The sequence below is a fragment of the Mobula hypostoma genome, chromosome 10 (assembly GCF_963921235.1).
Source record: "Mobula hypostoma chromosome 10, sMobHyp1.1, whole genome shotgun sequence".
In the NCBI taxonomy this organism is placed as follows: domain Eukaryota; kingdom Metazoa; phylum Chordata; class Chondrichthyes; order Myliobatiformes; family Myliobatidae; genus Mobula; species Mobula hypostoma.
In genome coordinates this window covers 108,626,169-108,646,857 of record NC_086106.1, presented here as the reverse complement: position 1 = coordinate 108,646,857, position 20,689 = coordinate 108,626,169, and the positions used below count along the sequence as shown (strand labels likewise).

At 40.2% G+C, this 20,689-nt stretch overlaps 1 protein-coding gene across 1 annotated transcript in view; it reads right to left on the bottom strand.

Moving 5' to 3' along the window:
- Nucleotides 1-17,594, bottom strand: part of LOC134353398 (retinal guanylyl cyclase 2-like) — a 39,206-nt gene extending 21,612 nt beyond the window's left edge. Inside the window, exons 1-7 of the mRNA XM_063061425.1 lie at nucleotides 16,756-17,594; nucleotides 12,888-13,189; nucleotides 9,266-9,620; nucleotides 4,925-5,009; nucleotides 2,623-2,719; nucleotides 2,342-2,470; nucleotides 1,064-1,144 (exon numbers count right to left, since the gene is read on the bottom strand). Coding sequence (XP_062917495.1) covers nucleotides 1,064-1,144; nucleotides 2,342-2,470; nucleotides 2,623-2,719; nucleotides 4,925-5,009; nucleotides 9,266-9,620; nucleotides 12,888-13,189; nucleotides 16,756-17,545 — 1,839 coding nt within the window. The 5' untranslated portion in view covers nucleotides 17,546-17,594. The remainder of the gene's footprint in view (nucleotides 1-1,063; nucleotides 1,145-2,341; nucleotides 2,471-2,622; nucleotides 2,720-4,924; nucleotides 5,010-9,265; nucleotides 9,621-12,887; nucleotides 13,190-16,755) is intronic.
- Nucleotides 17,595-20,689: the final 3,095 nt, after the last annotated feature.

The following is a 20,689-nucleotide window of genomic DNA, read 5'->3' as shown; positions in this document are numbered from 1 at the left end:
TAGTGGCCTGCATCAGAGATAACCCCTGCAAGATCAGGAAGGTTTGTGCAGTGTTCACCCTCCAGGAAAAAGGTCAGTTCCTTTAAGCCGTTTTATTCCCTTTGTCATAAATTCTTTGGACAAGGCATCTCTCGGCTGGGATCAGCAGTAACGTCACATCTTTGAAGAAATCAGTTTTCAGGGAAGTCTCTCCTTACTGACTGTGTAAATCACTTGGACTTTTGAATTTACCACTTTAAGACTGTGTTCGAATTTACCACTTTAAGAACTGTTTCTGAGTTTGGCTGTTTGTTAAATTGCCATATAGCAGTTAACTTCTGGTTAAGTTAGTCGCTTGTTTACTTTTCACTAGTGTTGAGCAGAGTTTAATAAATGTTTATGTTTGTTTATAAAACCTGACTCAATTCTATATTCATTGTTGCTGATGACATAACAGCTTGAACTTGAAAGGAGCTTGATGAGAGTAAGGCAGTGGATGGCAACTACATGGTCTTTAGCAAGGCGTTTAATATGGTTTCTTACGGTAGGTTGATTCAGAAAATAAAGATGCATGGTATCTAGGATGAATTGCAAATTTGGTTTGGAACTGGCTTGCTCATGGAAGATAAAGAATAGGGGTGGAAGTTTGTTATTCTGGCTAGAGGTCTGTGACTAGTGGTATTCTGTAGGATTGGTGCTGTTGCTTATGATTTATGTCAATGATTAGAATGAAAATTTACTGTAGATTAACAGGTTTGCAGAAGACAGCAAGATTAGTGGAGTTGTTGACAATGTAAAGGACTATCAAAGAACTATAAAACTAATATTCTCAGGATTATTTATTTCTCTAATTATCTGTCTATTTATTTATTTGCTCAATTTATTTTCCTTTTGACAGTCTTTGTTTGTGTATAGATTTTCTCAAATTCTATTGTATTTCTTTATTTTCCCGTAAATGCCTGGAAGTGAATGAATCTCAGGGTAACATATGGTGATGTACTGCATATGTATTTTGATAATAAATTTGAGATTTGACTTTGCAAATAATTGCACAACTTAAAATAACTTCCGGTCTTAAACTTACCATTTCAAACACAGCTTTTGTGCTTGATTTTATATCACCAAATTCTTCGCAAGGGAACTTCTTCAGCCAAACCCAGTCACCCTGGAAAGATTAAACTGCCTGGGTTAGGATGCATGCTTTTCCATTCAGGGTGGGTGTATTTAGAACAATAATTGCATTTAGCAAAAAAGATACGCTAAAATGATATTATAATTGAGAAAACCTTTCATGTCCATTTACTTGTAATGTGATAACCCGACATATGTTGTTTTCATGTTGGCAGATCTGACAGGGCTTGGCAGATTTCTGCATTTATGTACCTGCTGATTCTCACTTGATGTTTTTTTTCTTGGGAACTTAAAACTGTGTAACTCCTGTATACCTTTTACATTGTGAACGTAATGGCTTTTACATGTTGACATTTACAAAGCTTAGTAATTTCATCAGCAATCCCTCTTCAGTGGACATTAATGTCATGTGTGTATGTTTGCTGCTGTAGATTAATGGTGCAGTGTATAGCTGTGCACACTCCTGCTTCTAAACCTCAAGCAGTGCTGCCTAAAGCATTCTCCATGTGCCTCTCTGAGACGGGGCCACAGTCTCAATAATCATCATAAAAACAGAAAATGCTGGAAGTACTCAGCTAGTCAGTATGAGAACAGAAAACAAAGTAATTTTTCAAGTCAAAGTACCTTTGTCGGAACTGTGAGGAGCCAAAGTGCTGAAGTAGGGTCTCAGCCCAAAACATCGACTGCTTATTCATTTCCACAGATGCTGCCTGACCTGCTGAGTTCCGCCAGCATTTTGCGTGTGCTGTTCTGGATTTCCAGCATCTGCACAATTTTTCATGTTTATCAAAGAAGTTTGTTACATTACAGGGAGAGTGGGGGAGAAGGAATGTCTCTGAGAGGATAAAACTCAATTGACCACGGGGAGAAGCCGTAAACAAGATTATTTTGCAAAGGAATGAATGGGAACAGTTAGAAAGGGTGAATGTAGACAAAAAGAGCCCAGACAAAAGATCGTAGGAGTTGTGAAATGCAGGGCAGGAGGACATGCCAAGTTGGTCAGAGGTTAAAAAAAGGGAGAAAAAAAACAAACAAGCTGAGCCAACATCGATTCAATAGCCAAAGTCAATAATGGATGCAGATGCATAGTTATAAGTTTCTTATAGAAATTTTGTGGAGTTGGAGCTTCAATAGCAATTTTGCAGATACCAGTAATTTTGTATTATAGAGTATTAAAACTGTGTATATTATAATTGGAATGCCACACATGTACAAATCATATACAGATTACCTCATAAACTGCTACATTTGAGTTTTCATAGGTGGCAGGTGTCAGGCTTCTGATTGAGTAAGATCGTATGGGAGATCTTCTGCTCCGTGACTCATAACAACTTTGTGCTCCTTCGCTGAGTTGACTGTCCTCAGTGCTGACTTTCTTAAAATGAGGCATGAGACAGAATGGACGATCAGGGAGGATACTGATTTTATTCGAGATACAATTTACAAATTGGTAAGCTATAATATAAAGACATATAATCAGTAATCGAACTGATTGGCAGTCCAACCACAAACCTTTTTACTGAACTGCGGATTTATAAATGTCACGTCATCAAGTGTCAGTAGAATCTTATCGGGTCCTTTCAATAATTTTATTTGAATTATATGCCGCCTGAAAATACAAAGAAAAACAGAAATCAGATCCAAAATGAGTGTAAAGTTACAGCCAGCAAAACAGTCATACTCTTCAGCTCCGACACCTCCACCCTGTCTCATTTTTAATTGTACACAACCCTGTTGTAACCTGAAGACAAAATAGACTGAATCTGGAATAATAGAGAAAACAACAGAATGCTGGAAGAATTGAGCAGGTCAGGCAGCATCTATGGTGTGAGTGAGTGCTTCTGTATAGTAGCATCTATCCTACTGCTTCGTACTGCTATACACTGGTTATCTTTCCTGTTTCCTCTCAGACCTAATCAGAGTCCTGATCTGCAACATTGACTGAAACTTCTTGCCTCCGTAAATACTGCTTCACACATGTAGCTCTTCCAGCGTTCTGCTTCTTGTTGTAACCTGCTCTCATGGTGCCAGCATCGCTCGGTGCCAACTCTGCCCACATTGCCTCTATGTCAATATTTTGCTGGATCGAGTTCCAGTCCAGAGACACGAGCACACAATTCAGGCTGGTGTTTTGGCACAGAGCAGACACAGTGCTACACAATCAGACGTGCTGTCATTTGGACGTTGGGCCGAGGTCTGGGTTGTCTTCGCAAGTACATACGAATATTCCAATGGTCTTGTTCCACAAAGAGTTGTATCCTGGCAATTTGCCCAGTACTTATTTCTCAATCACCATTAAAACCAATGGTTAGTCATAACTCTACGTATTTTACATTTTTCAATTATGTTTCATTGTTAATTCCAAACTTGTGACACTTTTTTCATTTCATTAAAATTGTTGTATTTCATTATTGGTTTCATTCTGTTGCATTTTCAACATCACCAGTATGTAAGGACATAAGATATTAGAATAGAGAAGTCAGGACATGTTTCAGAGTTGGCGCAGCATTGCACAGGGTTGGGTTATAAAGTCAATTTCCAAAAAGTGCTGTTGGAGCAGCACACTACATCCAGATAAAGCTGGCGCTGATTTGGAGTTTGATTTGAATGTTTGGACTACGTCCTGTGTCCTCTGTACAAAATAACTTGCCCCCAAGACTGAGCCAAATAGGCAGTCAGCCCTTCACATGGGAATGCTGCAGCAGTCTCCTTCTTTACTGAAGCAGCAGCTGAGTCCTGTGGTTTAAAAAGACACAAATTCAAATAAGCTTACAAAGATCCATCCTGCTCCTCATGCCTGCAGATTAGTATTGGGATCGACACAGACTACAACCTACTTAAGTGGGAACTCCAGGATTCATTCTGTTGGGTCAGAGGATGGGGCGGTTGGTGTACAGGTAGATAGCATGTCTGTGAGGAAGGATCGGCAGTTGATAGGGCTGAAAGAATTGGCTAATATTGACCAATATTAGTGGGTAATGGGTAGTCGCTCCATATGTCACTACAACAGGGCGTGATGACCCTGCCTTACACGAGTCCCGGGCTCAGCTGGCTCCGGCTGACAGTACCTGGTATGGGCCCCTATCAAGGGTTACCGATCCCACTGCCTTGTGGGTATCTTCAGGAGAAGAGAAGGCTAAGGAGTAAACCCTACACAAATCCAGAGTGGAGCCCCTAAGGTGGTTGGATGACGTATCATGTCACCTCCCGGCAGCTCCCGCAGCCAAGCTGATGCCAAATGTACTGCTTTGCATTCCTTTGGACCACATCCGCGAGGCCGAGAGGGGGATCTTGATGTCTGGGCAGCCCAGGATCTCCATATTCATCGCCCAGGTCTGGGCACATCCATTGTCGACTTAGACAGACGGAGCCATTAATTGACCAATATGAAGGTTATTGGAGGAAAATACAGGTGAGATGTCAGAAGAAAGTTTTTATTACACACCAAGAGTGGTGAGTGTATGGAATGGCCTGCCAGAGGTGGTGTTAGAGGCAGATACATTAAGGACAGTTAAGAAACTCTTAGATAGATGAAGGTCATGTGGGAAGGAAGGGTTAGATTGATCTTAGACTAGGTTAAAATGTTGGCACAACATCGTGGTCTGAAAGGGCCTATACCATGCTCTAATGTTCTATGTTCTAATTTTAACAAGTTTCTGCCTGACAGGTAGGGTTCAAATCTCTCAATCTTGTTAATTTACATTCATATGATGGCAACAGCACATTTGAGTGAGGACTAGTGAATAATTTTTAACCAGTGGACCATAACTTTCATTAACCTTTCATATTAAGGATAATTTGCCAATAACTGTACCTTATAAAACAAACAAGACCTGCACCGAAAAGCACGGCGAACATAATCAACAGTGGCACCGTGATAGCAAAGAATGGATCAATACCTAAAAACAAAAATATGGAAATGTAAATCAAATGATATAACAATAAAATTAAAGTGATATAAAAGTTTTCTGGTGATGAATACTGGAAATATATGGAGATTTATTTTAACATAATCTTATTCCATTATCCTACAAGTGGATGGCTTAAAACATTGTTTCTAACCTGTGATTGGATAAAATAGCTTTTCTCAATTCATTATAATCTGTGTGAATCGAAGTTCCAAAGTAAAGGTGATCATTGTCTATTTCCCCATCAGATTTGTCTTTATCAAATAGGTAGACTTTGGGACAGAGATGATCAGAAGCCCCTGACAGGAGATGAGCTTGGTCCCCAACCCTTCAATCCATAGGAAGAGGCGCAGTCGACGTTTCAGGCCGAGACCCTTCGTCAGGACTAACTGAAGGAAGAGTGAGCACTCTTCCTTCAGTTAGTCCTGACGAAGGGTCTCGGCCTGAAACGTCGACTGCGCCTCTTCCTATAGATGCTGCTTGGCCTGCTGCGTTCACCAGCAACTTTGATGTGTGTTGCTTGAATTTCCAGCATCTGCAGAATTCCTGTTGTTTGCCTTCAATCCATCTTGGTTTTAATCATCTACAGCAGGGGTTCCCAATCTGGTGTCCATGGACCCCCTTGCTTAATTGTATTGGTCCATGGCTTTAAAAAAGGTTGGGAAACTCTTGATCTACAGAAACACTAATGAAATGCATATGTGCACTTGGTCTTATATTGCAACAGAGGCAATGGAAGCCTAACCATGCCTAGCAAATTTATTCAAGTTCTTTGTCAGCCAAAACAGATTGGGGAGAACCCCCAAAAATAATATTTGGATTTTCAAAAGGAATTAAGCAACACGTCACACAAAATTTCACAAGAGCTCATAGAGTTGGAAATAATATATTTGCATGACTAAAGGATAAAGATAATGGGTTATAAGAGGGACATTTTCAAGATGCTAATCTGTAACTAGTTGGCACCACAGTGACCAGTACTTAGAGTTTAAAAAGTCACGTTATTATTTAAATATAGAAAGATTGTAGCATGCCGCTGTGCAGAGGGACTTGGGAGTGCTTGTGCATAAATCATAAAAAGTTGGTTTGCAGGAGCAACAAGTTATCATGAGGCAATTGGAATGTAGGGCTTCATTGTTCGAGGGATAGGACTTAAGAGCAAGGAGGTTATGCTGCAACTGCACAGAGTACTTGTGAGGCTGCATTTGGAATTCTGCATTTGGTCTGCTTACTTAAGAAAGGATATACCGGCTTTGGAGATGGTGCAGAGATTTGGCAGGCCAATTCCTGCGATAGCCTATGAGGAGAGACTGAGTCACTGGAATTCAGAAGAATGAAAGGGGAACAGATTTTGAAACATGTAAGATTATGAAAGAAGTAGATAAGATAGACAGGGAAGTTGTTCCTACTGATAGCTGAAACTAGAACTAGTGGACATAGCCTCAAGATTCAGGGAGTAGATTTAGGATGGAGATGAGGGGGAACTGTTTTTCTCAGAAAATAGTGAATTTGTGGAACTTACTGTATAGGGAAGTAGTAGAGGATAGTTCACTAAATATATTTAAGACACAGTTAAATAGATTTTTGCATAGCAGGGGAATTAAGGGTTACGGGGAAAGGATAGGGAGATGGCGGTTAGTCCATGGCCAGATCTACCAAGACCTTATCGAATGGCGGAGCAGGTTCGATGGGCAAGATGGCATATTCCTGTCCTATTTCTTATGTTCTTTTGAATTGTAACCAAAAGTGCATAGTATGTAGAAACAGATGGGAGGCAAGCTATATGGAGGATGTGAACAGTTTACAGAGATGTTTTCATAGGTTAAGTGAGTGGATGAAAATTTGACAAATGGAATAATGTAAAATGTGAAGTTGCTGACCTTGGAAGGCGACAGATTATTATTTAACTGGAGGGTTGCAGCACGAATGGATTTGGGAGTTCTAAACATGAAACACAAAGCTAGCATAGTGATGTTAAAGGTAATCAGGAGGACTAATGAAAGGCTGGTTTTCATTTGAAGGAGGCTGGTGTATAAAGATAGGACGGTCTTACTATTAATTTATAAGCACAATTGAGACCATATTTAATGTACTGTTTTGGTTTTTGTTGCCTTACTTAAGGAAGGTATATTTAGAGGCACTTCAGAGAAAGTTCACAATGATAATCCTGGGTGTGGAGGGAATATCTTAATGGAGAAAGGTTGAACAGGTTGGATTTGTACTACTGGAGTTTAGAAGAATGAGATGCAACCTTTTGAAACAAATAAAATACTTAGAAGATTTAAAAATGTAAATGCTGGAGGATGTTTACCTCATGAGAAAGTTTAGGATCAGAAGATACAATGTGAGAATAGGGACGCATTGATAAATACTCAGACGAGGAAGAACTTCCTGTCACAAGGATGTCGTTGGAGGTTTTTCAGATTAGCCTTATTTGTCACATGTACATTGAAACATCGAAACATACAGTGAAATGCATCGTTTGCATCAACAACCAACACAGTTCGAGGGTTGAGCCTTCAAGCGTCATTGGTAGCATGCCCACAACTTAATTAACACTTACCATCCCATCCATATTTGGAATGTGCAGGAAAACTGGAGCACCCGGAGGAACCCACGTGGTCACAAGAAGAACGAACAAACTCTTTCCAGACAGTGGCAGGAATTGAATGCTGATCTCTTAGCTGCTGCAGTAAGGTGTTACACTAATCACTAGACTACCTCGCCACCCTTTCTGGGGCAAGGATACCCTAAAAAGCCATGGCAGCTGAAACTTTAAGCGATAAATACTGAGATAGATGCATATCAGGAATCAAAGATCGTAAGGAGAGGCAGAGAGTGAATTAAGGAAAGTTCGTTCAGCCGAGATACTGAATGACAGAGCAGGTTCGAAGGACCAAATGGTGTACTCTTGTTCCTATTTCTTATGGTCTCAAGGTTTTATAGAACCTAAAAGCAACAAACCTTAAGATGAATTTTGGAAGATCTTAATTGTATTTGATGTTTTAACATTCACTTGTGCTTGTCCAAAACCATAATCTAAATGTTGATGGGTATTACGTTCATATAAAGGGGCACATAGTTGGGATGTGATCATACTAGTCTGCTTCACTTGGAAACTGTTACAAGGATGTGCAGAGTGAGATTTGGAGACCTCAATCACTATAAGAATTTTAAAACCATAAGCAAAAAACAAAATTATTTTCATTCCATTATCATGTGTGACGCCAAGCAGAGTTACCGGACAATGATGTTAATGAGAGAGGTAACGGAAGACAATGGAGAAACATTCAAAATGCTGATGAGAGAGAAGGAAGAGATTAACGAGAAAGAAACACAATTCAGATATTGACAGACCGGTTGCTTTGAACCTGAACTGTTTGAAGTTTGATGGACAGGTGATACCCCAGCGGGGGGATAAAAGGAGCAGGTTTGCTAAGGCACGAGACACACCACGAGACCCTGGGAAGAGCAGTGTGCCCCCACAAGTTGGTGGAAGTTTGGAGGAGCGGTTCACGGGAACCGATCAGAAGCTCACAGGGTGTAAAGGTACGATCGGTGGGAACCTGGGGTGTGTGTCCGCCCTTGCCTGGGTGCCGGGTTCACTGTGGAAGAATGATCGTATCTGGAACGGACGGGTCACAGTTGGTGACCACAGCGGGATAGAAGACATCAAAAGGTCTGCCCGAAACCAACTGCGAAGACATCCAAAAGGTCTGCCCGAAACCAAATTGCATCTCTCTCTCTCTCTCTCTCCCCAACGGTACAACAACAGCGACTACTGCGAACTGCACTAAACTGAACTGAACTCTGCTTCACTTAAGACTGATCATTTTACCCCCAGACTGCGATAGAGCTTGGTTGATTGCTATTACCTTAGTTCTGTGTATATGTGTGCATTATCATTGCTAACCTGTTACATTTATATCCTTACGATTAGTGTACTGTATTATTTATTTCTTTAATAAAACTTTATTAGTTCCTAGTAATCCAGACTCCAACGAGCATTCCATTTCTGCTGGTTTGGCAACCCAGTTATGGAGTACATAACACCATCAAAAAAATAAAGGCCTACCATAATAATTCTAGTCTGCTCCTTAAAACAGATGATAACTCTGGAAGCTTTAGAATTAAAATTTGAAATATATTGTATGTATAAAACATCTGTGAAATTTTAGATTTGTCATTGTTGATGGAAGATAAATTCTGAACTGAAATTAAAGAATCGGATGAATAAGTCCTCTCACCTGCTGTACAGACTTTCCCATGGGTGAACCAGCATGCCGCATCTGTTTTTGGGAGGACTCCATTGGGAAAGTGAATTACTTTCCCTGTTAACCGTAGTATATCCGTTTCCATATCTACAAGGTAAGTGTGATGCAGTTCATCTCCTTCACCATCAGTGTCCAGGATTACATAATCAGCAAAGCTTTCTCCGTTTTCATTGGTCCAGATTCTTTGGTTAAAGCCTTCAAACCTGATGTTTTTGGAAAACTTTGCTATGTTGCTGCCGGAGATCCAAGCTCCGTGCTTTTTATTGTTGTGCATAGCTTTGGCAAGAAAGTAGATTGCATTGTAGATTGTTCCAAACAGAGGTGACACCTGCTGAGCAAGAATAAACTGCTTGAAAGACGTTCCTATTTTCAAATCCTCTGTTAGTAGTGGGTTGCAATTAAATGATGATAAGTTTGCATTCCCAATTTCCATTGAGAATGTGGCCACAGGGATTTATAAAGGTTAGAAATGTGGATTGAACACATCATTGTACAACTCATATTCTGAGTTCTTTTTATTTACTTATTATTCTGTTTGCACAGATTGTCTTCTTTTGAACTTTGGCTGTGTATGGGGTCTTTCTTATTTTTATGTTAAATTTTAAATGGCTTCTTTGTTATGTTATACTGGGGAGTGCTGAGAAAGTCTCTAGCTAGACAGTTGCTTGGGTTAATACAGACAGCAGGGTGCTATTAACCAATGGGTGGTCATGTATCGTTTTGTTTTCGGACACCATGCTGTATCATATGACTGGGGACGGGGTTTTTGGCGGGGAGTCAGAGGAGAGACGGGGAGTCAGAGGAGAGACGGGGAGTCGGGGGAGAGACGAGGAGTCGGAGGAGAGACGAGGAGGACGGCGGACGGGGGTTTTTGGCAGGGAGTCGGAGGAGAGACGGGGAGTCGGAGGAGAGACGAGGAGGACGGTGGACGTGCGGAGAGGCTCCGGTTGATCACTTCGGGTGGTCCCGAGCCGTGAGTCGACAGGATCCAGGTGGTCGTCAGGAATCGATTGAGCTCCAACGGTTGCGCGCGAAGAACTTGGACTTTGATAAGTCTGGCGCCTTTTTTTCATTACTTCCTTTTCTGTATCGAATTTATATTAATGTCATAGAATTAGTAATGTCTATAAAGTGTACTTGGTAAAACGTACTGGGTGTGCTGGCTGATGATCGATGTTTGGGATTGATTCGGGCGGCAACCGACTCAGTGGGAAGCATTCAGGCAGGTGCTGGGTGGGATTTCCCCTAGACATATACGAGCCAATATAACTGAGCATTACAGCTGTATGTCAGTCTTTGTATATGTGGAGGGTTTCATCAATTCTATTGTATTTCTACGTTCTACTGTGAAAGCATTCAAGAAAATGAATCTCAAGGTAGTATATTAGTGACACATTTACATACTTTGAAAATAAATTTACTTTGAACTCTGAACTTTGAAAATAATTCATGAATTATATGTACATGCCAGGATGCAGTTATATAATATAGAAATATGGAATTTATAACATAGAAGAAGGCCACAGGCTCAAAAAGAGCTATTCAGAATTTCAGACTAATCTTTCTTCTCAGTTCTCAGTCTACCGCACATAAAACATGCACTCAGGCTCTCTTAAGTATGAATCACACACAAAATGCTGGAGGAACTCAGCAGGTTAGGCAGCTTCTATGGAAATTAATAAACAGTCGACCTTTAGGGTTGAGACCCTTCAGCAGGACTGGAAAGGACGGGGGAAGACACCAGAATGAAAAGGTAAGGGGAGGAGAAGGAAGATAGCTAGACGGTGATAGGTGAAGCCAGGTTGATTGGAAAGATAAAGGGCTGGAGAAGAAGTATGCCCAGGGTTTTTATTTCCGCTGTACTTTCAGGTAAGTGGTCCTAAAACTGCTCCTTGAATGAATGCAACTTGCTTTAAATTAGTACTTTTAGTTCCTAACTCTCTGCTATGGGAAATTTCTGGTTTATCATGCATTCCAATTTTATGCACCCTTATTAAATCTTCTGTTAGTATCCTCTGTTATGAAGAAAATAACCCAGTTGAGCCAATCACTCTTCATAGTTAACCGCTTTCAGCCTGAGCAACTTCTTCATAGTTCCTCTAAACCATATCCTGATGCCAACACATCTTGGACTGTGGTGAGCAGAACTGTAGAAACAAACTAGCAATGGCTAAATAGATACTTAAGTAGATCTATAAGTACTCATTGATCTCACGACATATGTTTTGTCCAATATAAGAAAATACACTGTACGTCTTCTTAATTTGCAGTACATCTTATTTGCTGATCTGTGCATCTATTCTCCAAGTTTGTTTTTCCTTTGACTTGGCTGCTTCCATAGCCACATTCTTCTCTAGTTTAGAGTTTATTCCTCCAGGAGTTCCTCCAGCATTTTGTGTGTTTTGCTCTAGATTTAATTTTCCATTTTTCTGGATCCTTTCCTCACCATCTGCTACATAACTTAATTTTTTTATCATCAGCATATTTCATGGTCCAGGACTGATTCCAAATAAGATCATAAGGCAGAAGTAGAATTTGGTCATTCAGTCCATCACTCAGCCTGCTCCCCATTTCATCACTGTTGGCTTACAATCCCCCTCAACCCCATTCTCCTGCCTTGTCCCCATAACCTTTGAAACTATTACTAATATGCTTTCAATACACCCAATGAATTGGCCTTCACAGCCATCTGTGGCAATGAATTTTACAGATTCACCACCCTCTGGCTAAAGAATCATCGATAAATACATTGAACAATCATTGACAAATACTTCAAAAAGCAAACAACCTAGCACTGAGCCCTGCAGGACCCCTCTGCAAACAACCTTTCAGTTGTTTGAAGCAGTGCCCATTAATACTCTTTGCTTCCTGTGAATGACTCGGATTTAGACCCAACATGGGTGTGATGCGTCAGTGTGCAGTATGGCAGCTCTTCAAACCCAGTTTAGATTTTCCACTAATTTGACCATGTTGTATGCACTGCCTTCGTTCTCAAAAACCACAAAGATAACTTTCCTGCAACAAACCCATAGTATCATTAATGAATCCCTGTCTTTCAAAATGAAAAGTTCCCTCAGATATTTTTCTCTATTAGTTTACCCACCATTAATGTTGGGTTGACCAACCTATTACTGTGTCATTTTTTAATTGTGGTAGAATGTGATAACTTTTTCTCTGCACATTCTTGGTTTTAACGTTCAGGTCACAGATGATCAAACAGAATGATACGACTGTACAAAGGAAATACGATTTAACAGTTAAATGAAGCAGACATTGTGGTTTTTGAGTCCAGAAACGTAGTAATCTCAGATGTAGTTCTAAAGGATGTCTCAACTTTCAACTCAGGAAGCAAAGAAAATTCCTCCAAATATTTAATTTTCATTGTCAGTAAGAAAGCAGGATTGACTTCAGGGTTTTGAATCAGTAGGAATGATTAAATAATTTTCTGAAATGTGTGGTTCCACTAAACCATGAAAAAACGTTTGGGCAAGGCACCTGAATTAATTAAACCCCCATCACACTTCATGGTCATTAATAAAACAGGGGAGATGGCTATAAAATTTAAAGAAATATAAAACTTGAATTTCAACAGTACCTGTTCAGGGTTCAAGTGAGTTGAAATTTCCTGCTTTTTCACACGTTCCTGAAATGCCTGATGAAATGACATTCTTGTAGAATCCATCGTGATGGTCAGCACTGAGTCATAAGCCTTCTGCAGCTTGGAGTTATTCACCAGCACTGGGTAGGGAGTCCTTTCGTACGGGAGGCTGTATAGAAGAGTGTCGTATGGTACAAAGATATAACTGCCATCGGTCATCTGCATGTCATGGGCAACTTCCAAAATCTGTTCCTGAACCCTGCCTCCAATGAGAACTGAATGCATGCACATGATGATCACTGAAAACACACAGAAAAATAGTATTATGAAAGTATTATCGTAGGTTACAGATTTGTGATTTATTTTATTGTCACAAAAGGTATTTTATCTTTCAAACACCACATATTTATTACTCAAGTTTGATCATCTTATACAGTTCTATGAAATGTTTGGTTCACTCTCAATATAAGACTGATATAGTTAGCCAATTGCATCCAACTTTCCTCGTATTGTGAAAGGCTGAATGTCCAGGGTAGAAACACTTCTAAAACTATCAAGAATATGTTGTCACCTGTGGCTTAGTTAGATCACTCTTTGCTTCAAATAAAACAGTTCCAGTTTAATTCTGACTCAGAGACATGAGTGCATAAATTGCTAGGCAAGTACTCTGGTAAAGTATTAATGCAGAGTTGTCTATTAAGTGACCAGCATTCCATTAAATGTGCTTTCTCAGGTAGCTGCAAAGGATGCCATAGGACTGATTTATGGAAGAGTAGAGAAGGCTTCTTTGATAACTCAATGATATTTATGTCTCAATCAAATTTTCTAGAACTGTTTATGTGATTATCTTACACTACTTGCATCCATAAACCAGTAACTGAATTTCCTACAATACATAACCTTTTCACTGGTTGTGCTAAAGTGATGCATTGAAAAGTGGCAATAGAAATGCTTAATTTCCTCTTGAGAAAGGAGAATTAGGGAAGCTCTCCTCAGTGTGTACCCACACCTCAAGGACTGCAGAAATTGAAGAAGGCTGCTCACCACCACCTTCTCATGGGCAACCAGGAATAGGCATTAAAGGTTGGCTCAGCCTGCGAAGCCCACATTGTTGGGATGAATATAAAAAAGGGATGTTTCAAAGAATGAATTATTGCATCTTGCTACCAAACCAAGTACACTGGGGGTCTGCGATAGGATGTATTGAAGCAGAAGTTGGGGGGATTTTTTAAGTATAATTCAGTGAACATGCACAAAGAATCAGAGCTTCTAGGAGGGTTTATAGGAAGCAAAAAGAGAAAAAGTGGAAGAAAAGAGAACAAGTTTTAGCTTTATCACTACTTAACTGGGTGATGGCCAGTTCAGGTAGAAAATGATGAGACTTGTTCATTTAATTACAAGGGAACTGTTGATGCCTTGCAATAGGCCAGTGCCACAATCGTTGTTACTACCAAACAACCACCTAGCACTAAAAATTAGCTCTACAGGCATGATGTTTCAGACCTTTGGGATTAATCATTACTGAATTTTTTAAGTGGCTGATTTTATTTTATTTTTCTGTCTTCTTAAAATCTCTCACTTCCTTTTTCATTTCTACTTTCATTTCACTGTGTATGATATTGTGCATTAACAAGATCTGGAACTTAAGAACACAAAGAGGGAACTTTCTTTCATTGATTGAGGTATCAAGTATGAGATTAGGGAGTTTCTGTTAGTTAAAAATAAATAAACAGCATCAGCTGAAGTTATGTGTACTGTTCCGTTCACCACAATATGGGAAGGATGTGATTCCCAAGAGGAAGTATAAAGAAGTTTTATGAAGTTGTATGAAGATGATGCCACAACTGGAGAATTTTAGGTCTGGGGAAAGTTTAGTCAGACTGGACACTTTTTCTTTTAAAGGCTGAGAGGAGATTTCCATCCTGGCTATGGTCTCTTTTCACTGCTGCCATTGGGACGAAAGTCCCACACCACCAGGTTCAGGAACTGTCATTACCCTTCAACCATCAGGCCTTTGAACCAGCATGGGTAACTTCACTCACCTTGACACTGAACTGATAACCTTTGAACTCACTCTCAACGATTCTACAACTTATGTTATCATTATTTATTTATTTTTGTGTTGGTACAGTTTGTCTTCTTTTGCACATTGATTGCTTGTCAGTCTTTGTATATAATTTTTTCATTATTCTTTGTTCTACTGTGAATGCCTGCAAGAAAATGAATCTCAGGGTAGCTTCTGGTGACATTATGTACTTTGATAAAAATTTACTTTGAACTTTGAATAGTGAGATTTAGTTTAAAAGAAAGGATAGAAAGTAACTATTCACATTGGGGTGGCAGGGTAACGTAGTGGTTTGAACAACACTTCGCAGTATCAGCGACACTGGTTCATTTCTCGCTGCTGTCTGTAAGGAGTTTGTACTTTCGACACGTGACCGCATGGGTTTCCTCCTGGTGCCCTGGTTTCCTCCCACAGTCTTGGTCAGTAGGTTAAGTGGTCATTGTGAATTGTCCTGTGATTAGGCTAGGCTTATATCGGGGGTTGCTGGGTGGTGTGTCTCGATGGGACAGAATGGCCTGTTTCATACTGTGCCTCAATAAATCAATAAGTACATAATAGATAAATACTTAACCAGGGGGCTGTAGTACGGAGTTAAGGAGTGGGATAATACTGGCTAACACACATCAAAGTTGCTGGTGAACGCAGCAGGCCAAGCAGCATCTGTAGGAAGAGGTGCAGTCGACGTTTCAGGCCGAGACCCTTCGTCAGGACTAACGAATTCTGGCTAATACTGGCTAACGCTTCTTTTGTCAGCATATATTCCTTGAGCTGATTTCCATGATTCTGTGTTACATTTCTTGATTTAACCTTTTCTGGAGAAAGAGGTGGTTTCCACCTTATTCAGTCATACAGTTCTTTCTCTATACTCTGGTGCATTCTACATATTGGATACGGGTGTCACGGTAGCGTAGCGGTTAACGCGATGCTATTACAGCTTGGGGCGCCAGAGTTCTGAGCCCAATCCCAGCATTCTCTGTAAGGAGCTTGTACGTCCTCCCCATGGAATGCATGGGCTCCCTCGTTTCCTCCGGGTGTTCCGGTGTTCCTCCACAGACCAAACATGTACCTGTTCGTGGGTTAATTGTTCATTGCAATTTGTCCCGTGATTAGGCTTGGGTTAAGTCGGGGTTGGCGGGCAGCACCACTCAAAGGGCCAGAAGGGCCTGCCCCACACTGTATCGCTAAGTTAGTTAATGAATTAATTAAATTGATGGTGTGTGTCACACACAGGCTGATCTGCATTGATTGTCCATCTATCATTTCCCCCTGACAAGACTTTGAACGTCACAATGTGAGCTTGGAAGAACAATAAAATGGAAGTGATACGAATTGTTTCATTCTTCAAGGAGAGAGCTTAACTTTATTTATCGCATGTACATCGGAACATAGAGTGAGGTGCGCCATTTGCATCAAATCAAGTTAGCGTGGGTTGTGCTGGGCACCATGCTTCCAGAGCCAACATACCATACCCACCAGCCACTAACCCTAACCTGTGTGTCTTTGGGATGTGGGTGGAATCTGGAGCACCTGGAGGAAACCTCGCAATCACGGAGAGAGCATACAAACTCTTTATAGACAGCTGTGGAAAGAGAACCCCAGTCTTACAGCTGGCACGGTAAGGCACTACGCTGACCTGTGCCACCTCATCCAACAACCAGGAAAAGGTACATTGAAGAACTGAGCAGTGCTGTAAATTTGCACAATCCTTCGCTGTCAGGGATCAGCACTGTCCTAATCAGTAGAGTACGCATTGTAAACCTACACTGACTAGTTCAACTCCAGACAAAAATCCATACGTACTGCAAAGTTTGTCAAGAGATTTTATTTTCTCCAGAGCTTTTCTGATCGCTGCCGGTTCTTTGGCCACTGGCAACACAATTCGCACAGGCAAGCCTTGTTTCCTGAGAGCACTAGCCAGGTTCACAGCGGTATCCACCCAGATGTCTTCAGCTGATGAGACGATGGCCACATGTGCCCACCTGAAGTATTTCATCACCTTGAAGAGAACGTGTGCTGGAGATGGCAAAGTTCGCACAAACGTTGGGTAATTTATGGCATCATCCAATTCGTAATTAACACAAGCCCATGAAAATATAATTCTATTCCAGTTTTTCCCCAGAAGGGAAGCTGCATCACAGTAGCCTGGATTCACTGGGCCAATGAATCCAGATGCCATATATGAATAGTCAACAAAAGTAACTAATGCTTTGGAGGTTTGACAGTCTTCATTTAATATCACATAATCTAAGTGGTTGCCGAGACTTAAGGAAGAATCCTTGTTGATTTGATCAACAGCCAATTTAGCAGCAACATCTGGAAGAGCTTTGGCAAAAATAGGGTCACATGCCCAGGGCCCAATGACCCCCACCTTGTATGTCAAACAGTGCACAGAACAAGGAAAAGTTAGTGCAACCAGAACGGTCCAATAAAATTGAAATGGGGGCAAAGTATAGGATGCGAACTTTTGGAGCTTTTCCTTGTTAATCCAAAAGGGGTGGCTTGATAACTTCAACGTGACACTATAGAAATAGGAGGAACACTGAAACATGGTTATCTTACAGCAGTCCAGACTACCAGTAGGAAGGTGCATTCAAAGCTTAGCCCAAACTCTTTCAGAAATACTTGCACTTAGTCCAAATTCTTTTAGAAATACTTGCAGTGTCCTGCAAAAGAAAAATAGACACAGGTTTTATTCTAAACACAAGAGATTCTGCAGATGCTGGAAATCTAGAGCAACACACACAAAATGCTGGAGGAACTCAGCAGGTCAGACAGCATCTATGGAGAAGAATACACAGTCAACATTTTGGGCCACGACCCTTCATCAGGACTGGAGAGAAAGGGGGAGGAAGCCAGAATAAGAAGGTGGGGAAGGGGAGCTGGCAGTTGATAGGTGAAGCCAGGTGAGGGGGTAGGTGGAGGGGGGACTAAAATAAAGCTGGGTGCTGATAGGTGAAAAAGGGAAGAGGTTGAAGAATAAGAAATCTGATAGGAGAAGTCAGTGGACCATGGGCGAAAGGGAAGGAGGAGGAGCACCAGAGAAGATGATGGACAGGTTAGAACAAGAAAAGAAGTTAGAGTGCAGCCAGAATGGAGAAAGTTAAAAGGGAGAAGAGGAAGGAAGAGAAGTTACCAAAAGTTAGAGAAATCGATGGTGTAACTACAAAACATTAAACTAATTCAAAGGAAGACATGGGAATGTGGGTCTCGGTTCATGTTTACTTTAAGCTAGGTGCGTGCATAATCACATGGTAGTGTGATGACATATGCAATTCACATATTTTTACATATAACCTGCGATGAATTACTTAAATGCATAAGAATGCTTAATCAAATAATATACATACAAGATTATTCAAATATTACTGAAATATTAAATACACAACAGTGTTCATGCCATCAGATTGGAGGCTACCAACTTGAGGCAGCTTATTCTTCCCATGAACATTCGTTCATTTTCATTTATCCTTGAATGTACATTTTGACATTACGATGTCATTGCTCTTCTCTGTTTAAATACACTTCCCAACATGTCTTCACTAAATCTTACCTCTTCGCTCTGCTCAGATCAGTGACTTGATCTAGGCAGCTAAATCACTGATGAAGAGGCACACTGGAGGGAGCACATTGTGGTAACTTTGCTCATTTATAAAGAAGAAAATGTCTTTGTTTAAGTACTGTGATTGCATTTTTGGCTTATACAGCACTGTGCAAAAAGTCTTAGGCACATATATATAGCTAGGGAGCCTAAGAGTATAGCAATTTAATGTATTGCACTGTACTGCCGCTGCAAAAGAAGACAAATTTCATGACCTACGTGAATCAGAATCCGAATCAGAATCAGATTTTTTATCACCGGCATGTGACATGAAATTTGTTAACTTAGCAGCAGCAGTTCAGTGCAATACATAATCTAGCAGAGAGAGAAAAAAAAAAATAAAATACAACATAATAAATAAACAAGTATATCAATTACGTATATTGGATAGATTTTTTAAAAATGTGCAAAAACAGAAATACTGTATATTAAAAAATCGAGGTAGTGTCCAAAGCTTCAATGTCCATTTCGGAATCAGATGGCAGAGAAGAAGCTGGACCTGAATCACTGAGTGTGTGCCTTCAGGCTTCTGTATCTCCTACCTGATGGTAACAGTGAGAAAAGGGCATGCCCTGGGCGCTGGAGGCCCTTAATAATGGACGCTGCCTTTCTGAGACATGATAAACGTGATTCTGAAATAGGTCTCTATTGTGGACTGAAAGTGGGAAGGGGGCAGGGAGAAGGGAATCATTATTTAGAGCGGGAAGCATCAGAGAGACATTCTGTAATGATTGATAAACCAATTATTTGGAATTAAGTGGCCTTTCCTGGTATCTTAGGGCTGGGTGTATCTACAACCACACCAGCCCCCACACCTGGCACTTCTTCTCTGCCATCTGTCCTACATCCCTCCTGTGACACTCCACCCTCACCTTTCCCAACATCCTTTGCTCCCACTGGATTTACAATCCCACTGTCCACTCCACGTTGACAAGTGCAGTACTGTGCAAAAGTCTTAGGCACCCTAGCTAAATAAATATGCCTAAACTTTTTAATGAAGTAGAAATAGGAACCCAGCTTTCATTGAAACACCTTTTCAATTCATTTTTTAACATCTCAAAACTAATATGATCCATACTTCCTTCTCTTTATGTTCCTCTTCTAACCATTTAGGCTCTTAAAATTCTAATTCAAGCGTCACCCAATGACCGTTTCTTCAATTTATCTCTGTCTGTTTCCTACATTTTTTGACTTGTCTCCTGCACATGATTACACTCCAAAATTTATTACTCAAGCTCAGTGCAAAGTATTGCATTGGTACCACAAATGATTCTCTTGCAATCTTTGATCATTTCTATTCATTCAATTGGATTAGTAAACCTAAATTTGGTTAAATCGATGAAATTATAAAGATAGTCTCCAATACAAGGAAATGGCAAAACTAAATCTATGTAAAGATCTGTGCAAAATCCATGTGCCAGATTATCCACATATTTTGCAGCTGGATACACCAATTATGCTGTCCAACTGACATTGCGAAAACACTGTATATTGAAGATGCCTTACACACTGTATAACTGAATACACAGAGGAAACGATCTGCAGCAAAATGAAAATGCCGAAACTTAGAAGTGCCAGGCTGAAATTAAATATCAAATTGAAACATTGTCATTCTGTTTATTTATATTCTAATTGTAATTCCAAATAAACTAAAACCCATATCCACAATTAACTGCACAGCCTCTTGTAACAATAACAAAGCTGGATTAATCAACCAATTCAATAATCTACAACATATTTCTTTTTGTTATTTATTAATATTGTTTTCAGTGGCTTTTAAAATATTGAATATAAAATCAAACTTACCTATTCTAAGGCGATGAAGTGAGTCTGCTGTTTCTCCTCATTCTCAGTTTAACAAGGTCTAACACCTCAGATGATGATCTGATTAAATTCTATTACATTAGATTTCCTAACACCTTCAGCCATTCAACAATACTAAAATAGATTCCTCATTCGTGTTATCTTTCTTATACCTATCTAAAACATATATCCATAAAATGCAATTGCAAAGAGAAAAGGAAACCTCATTAGTTATCACAGATGGCAGTCTCTGTTCTGAATATAAATTAGCAAATACTTTACATGAATGTGTACCAAAGCTGTGTAAGTCAATGACCTTAAGATTAAGTTCAG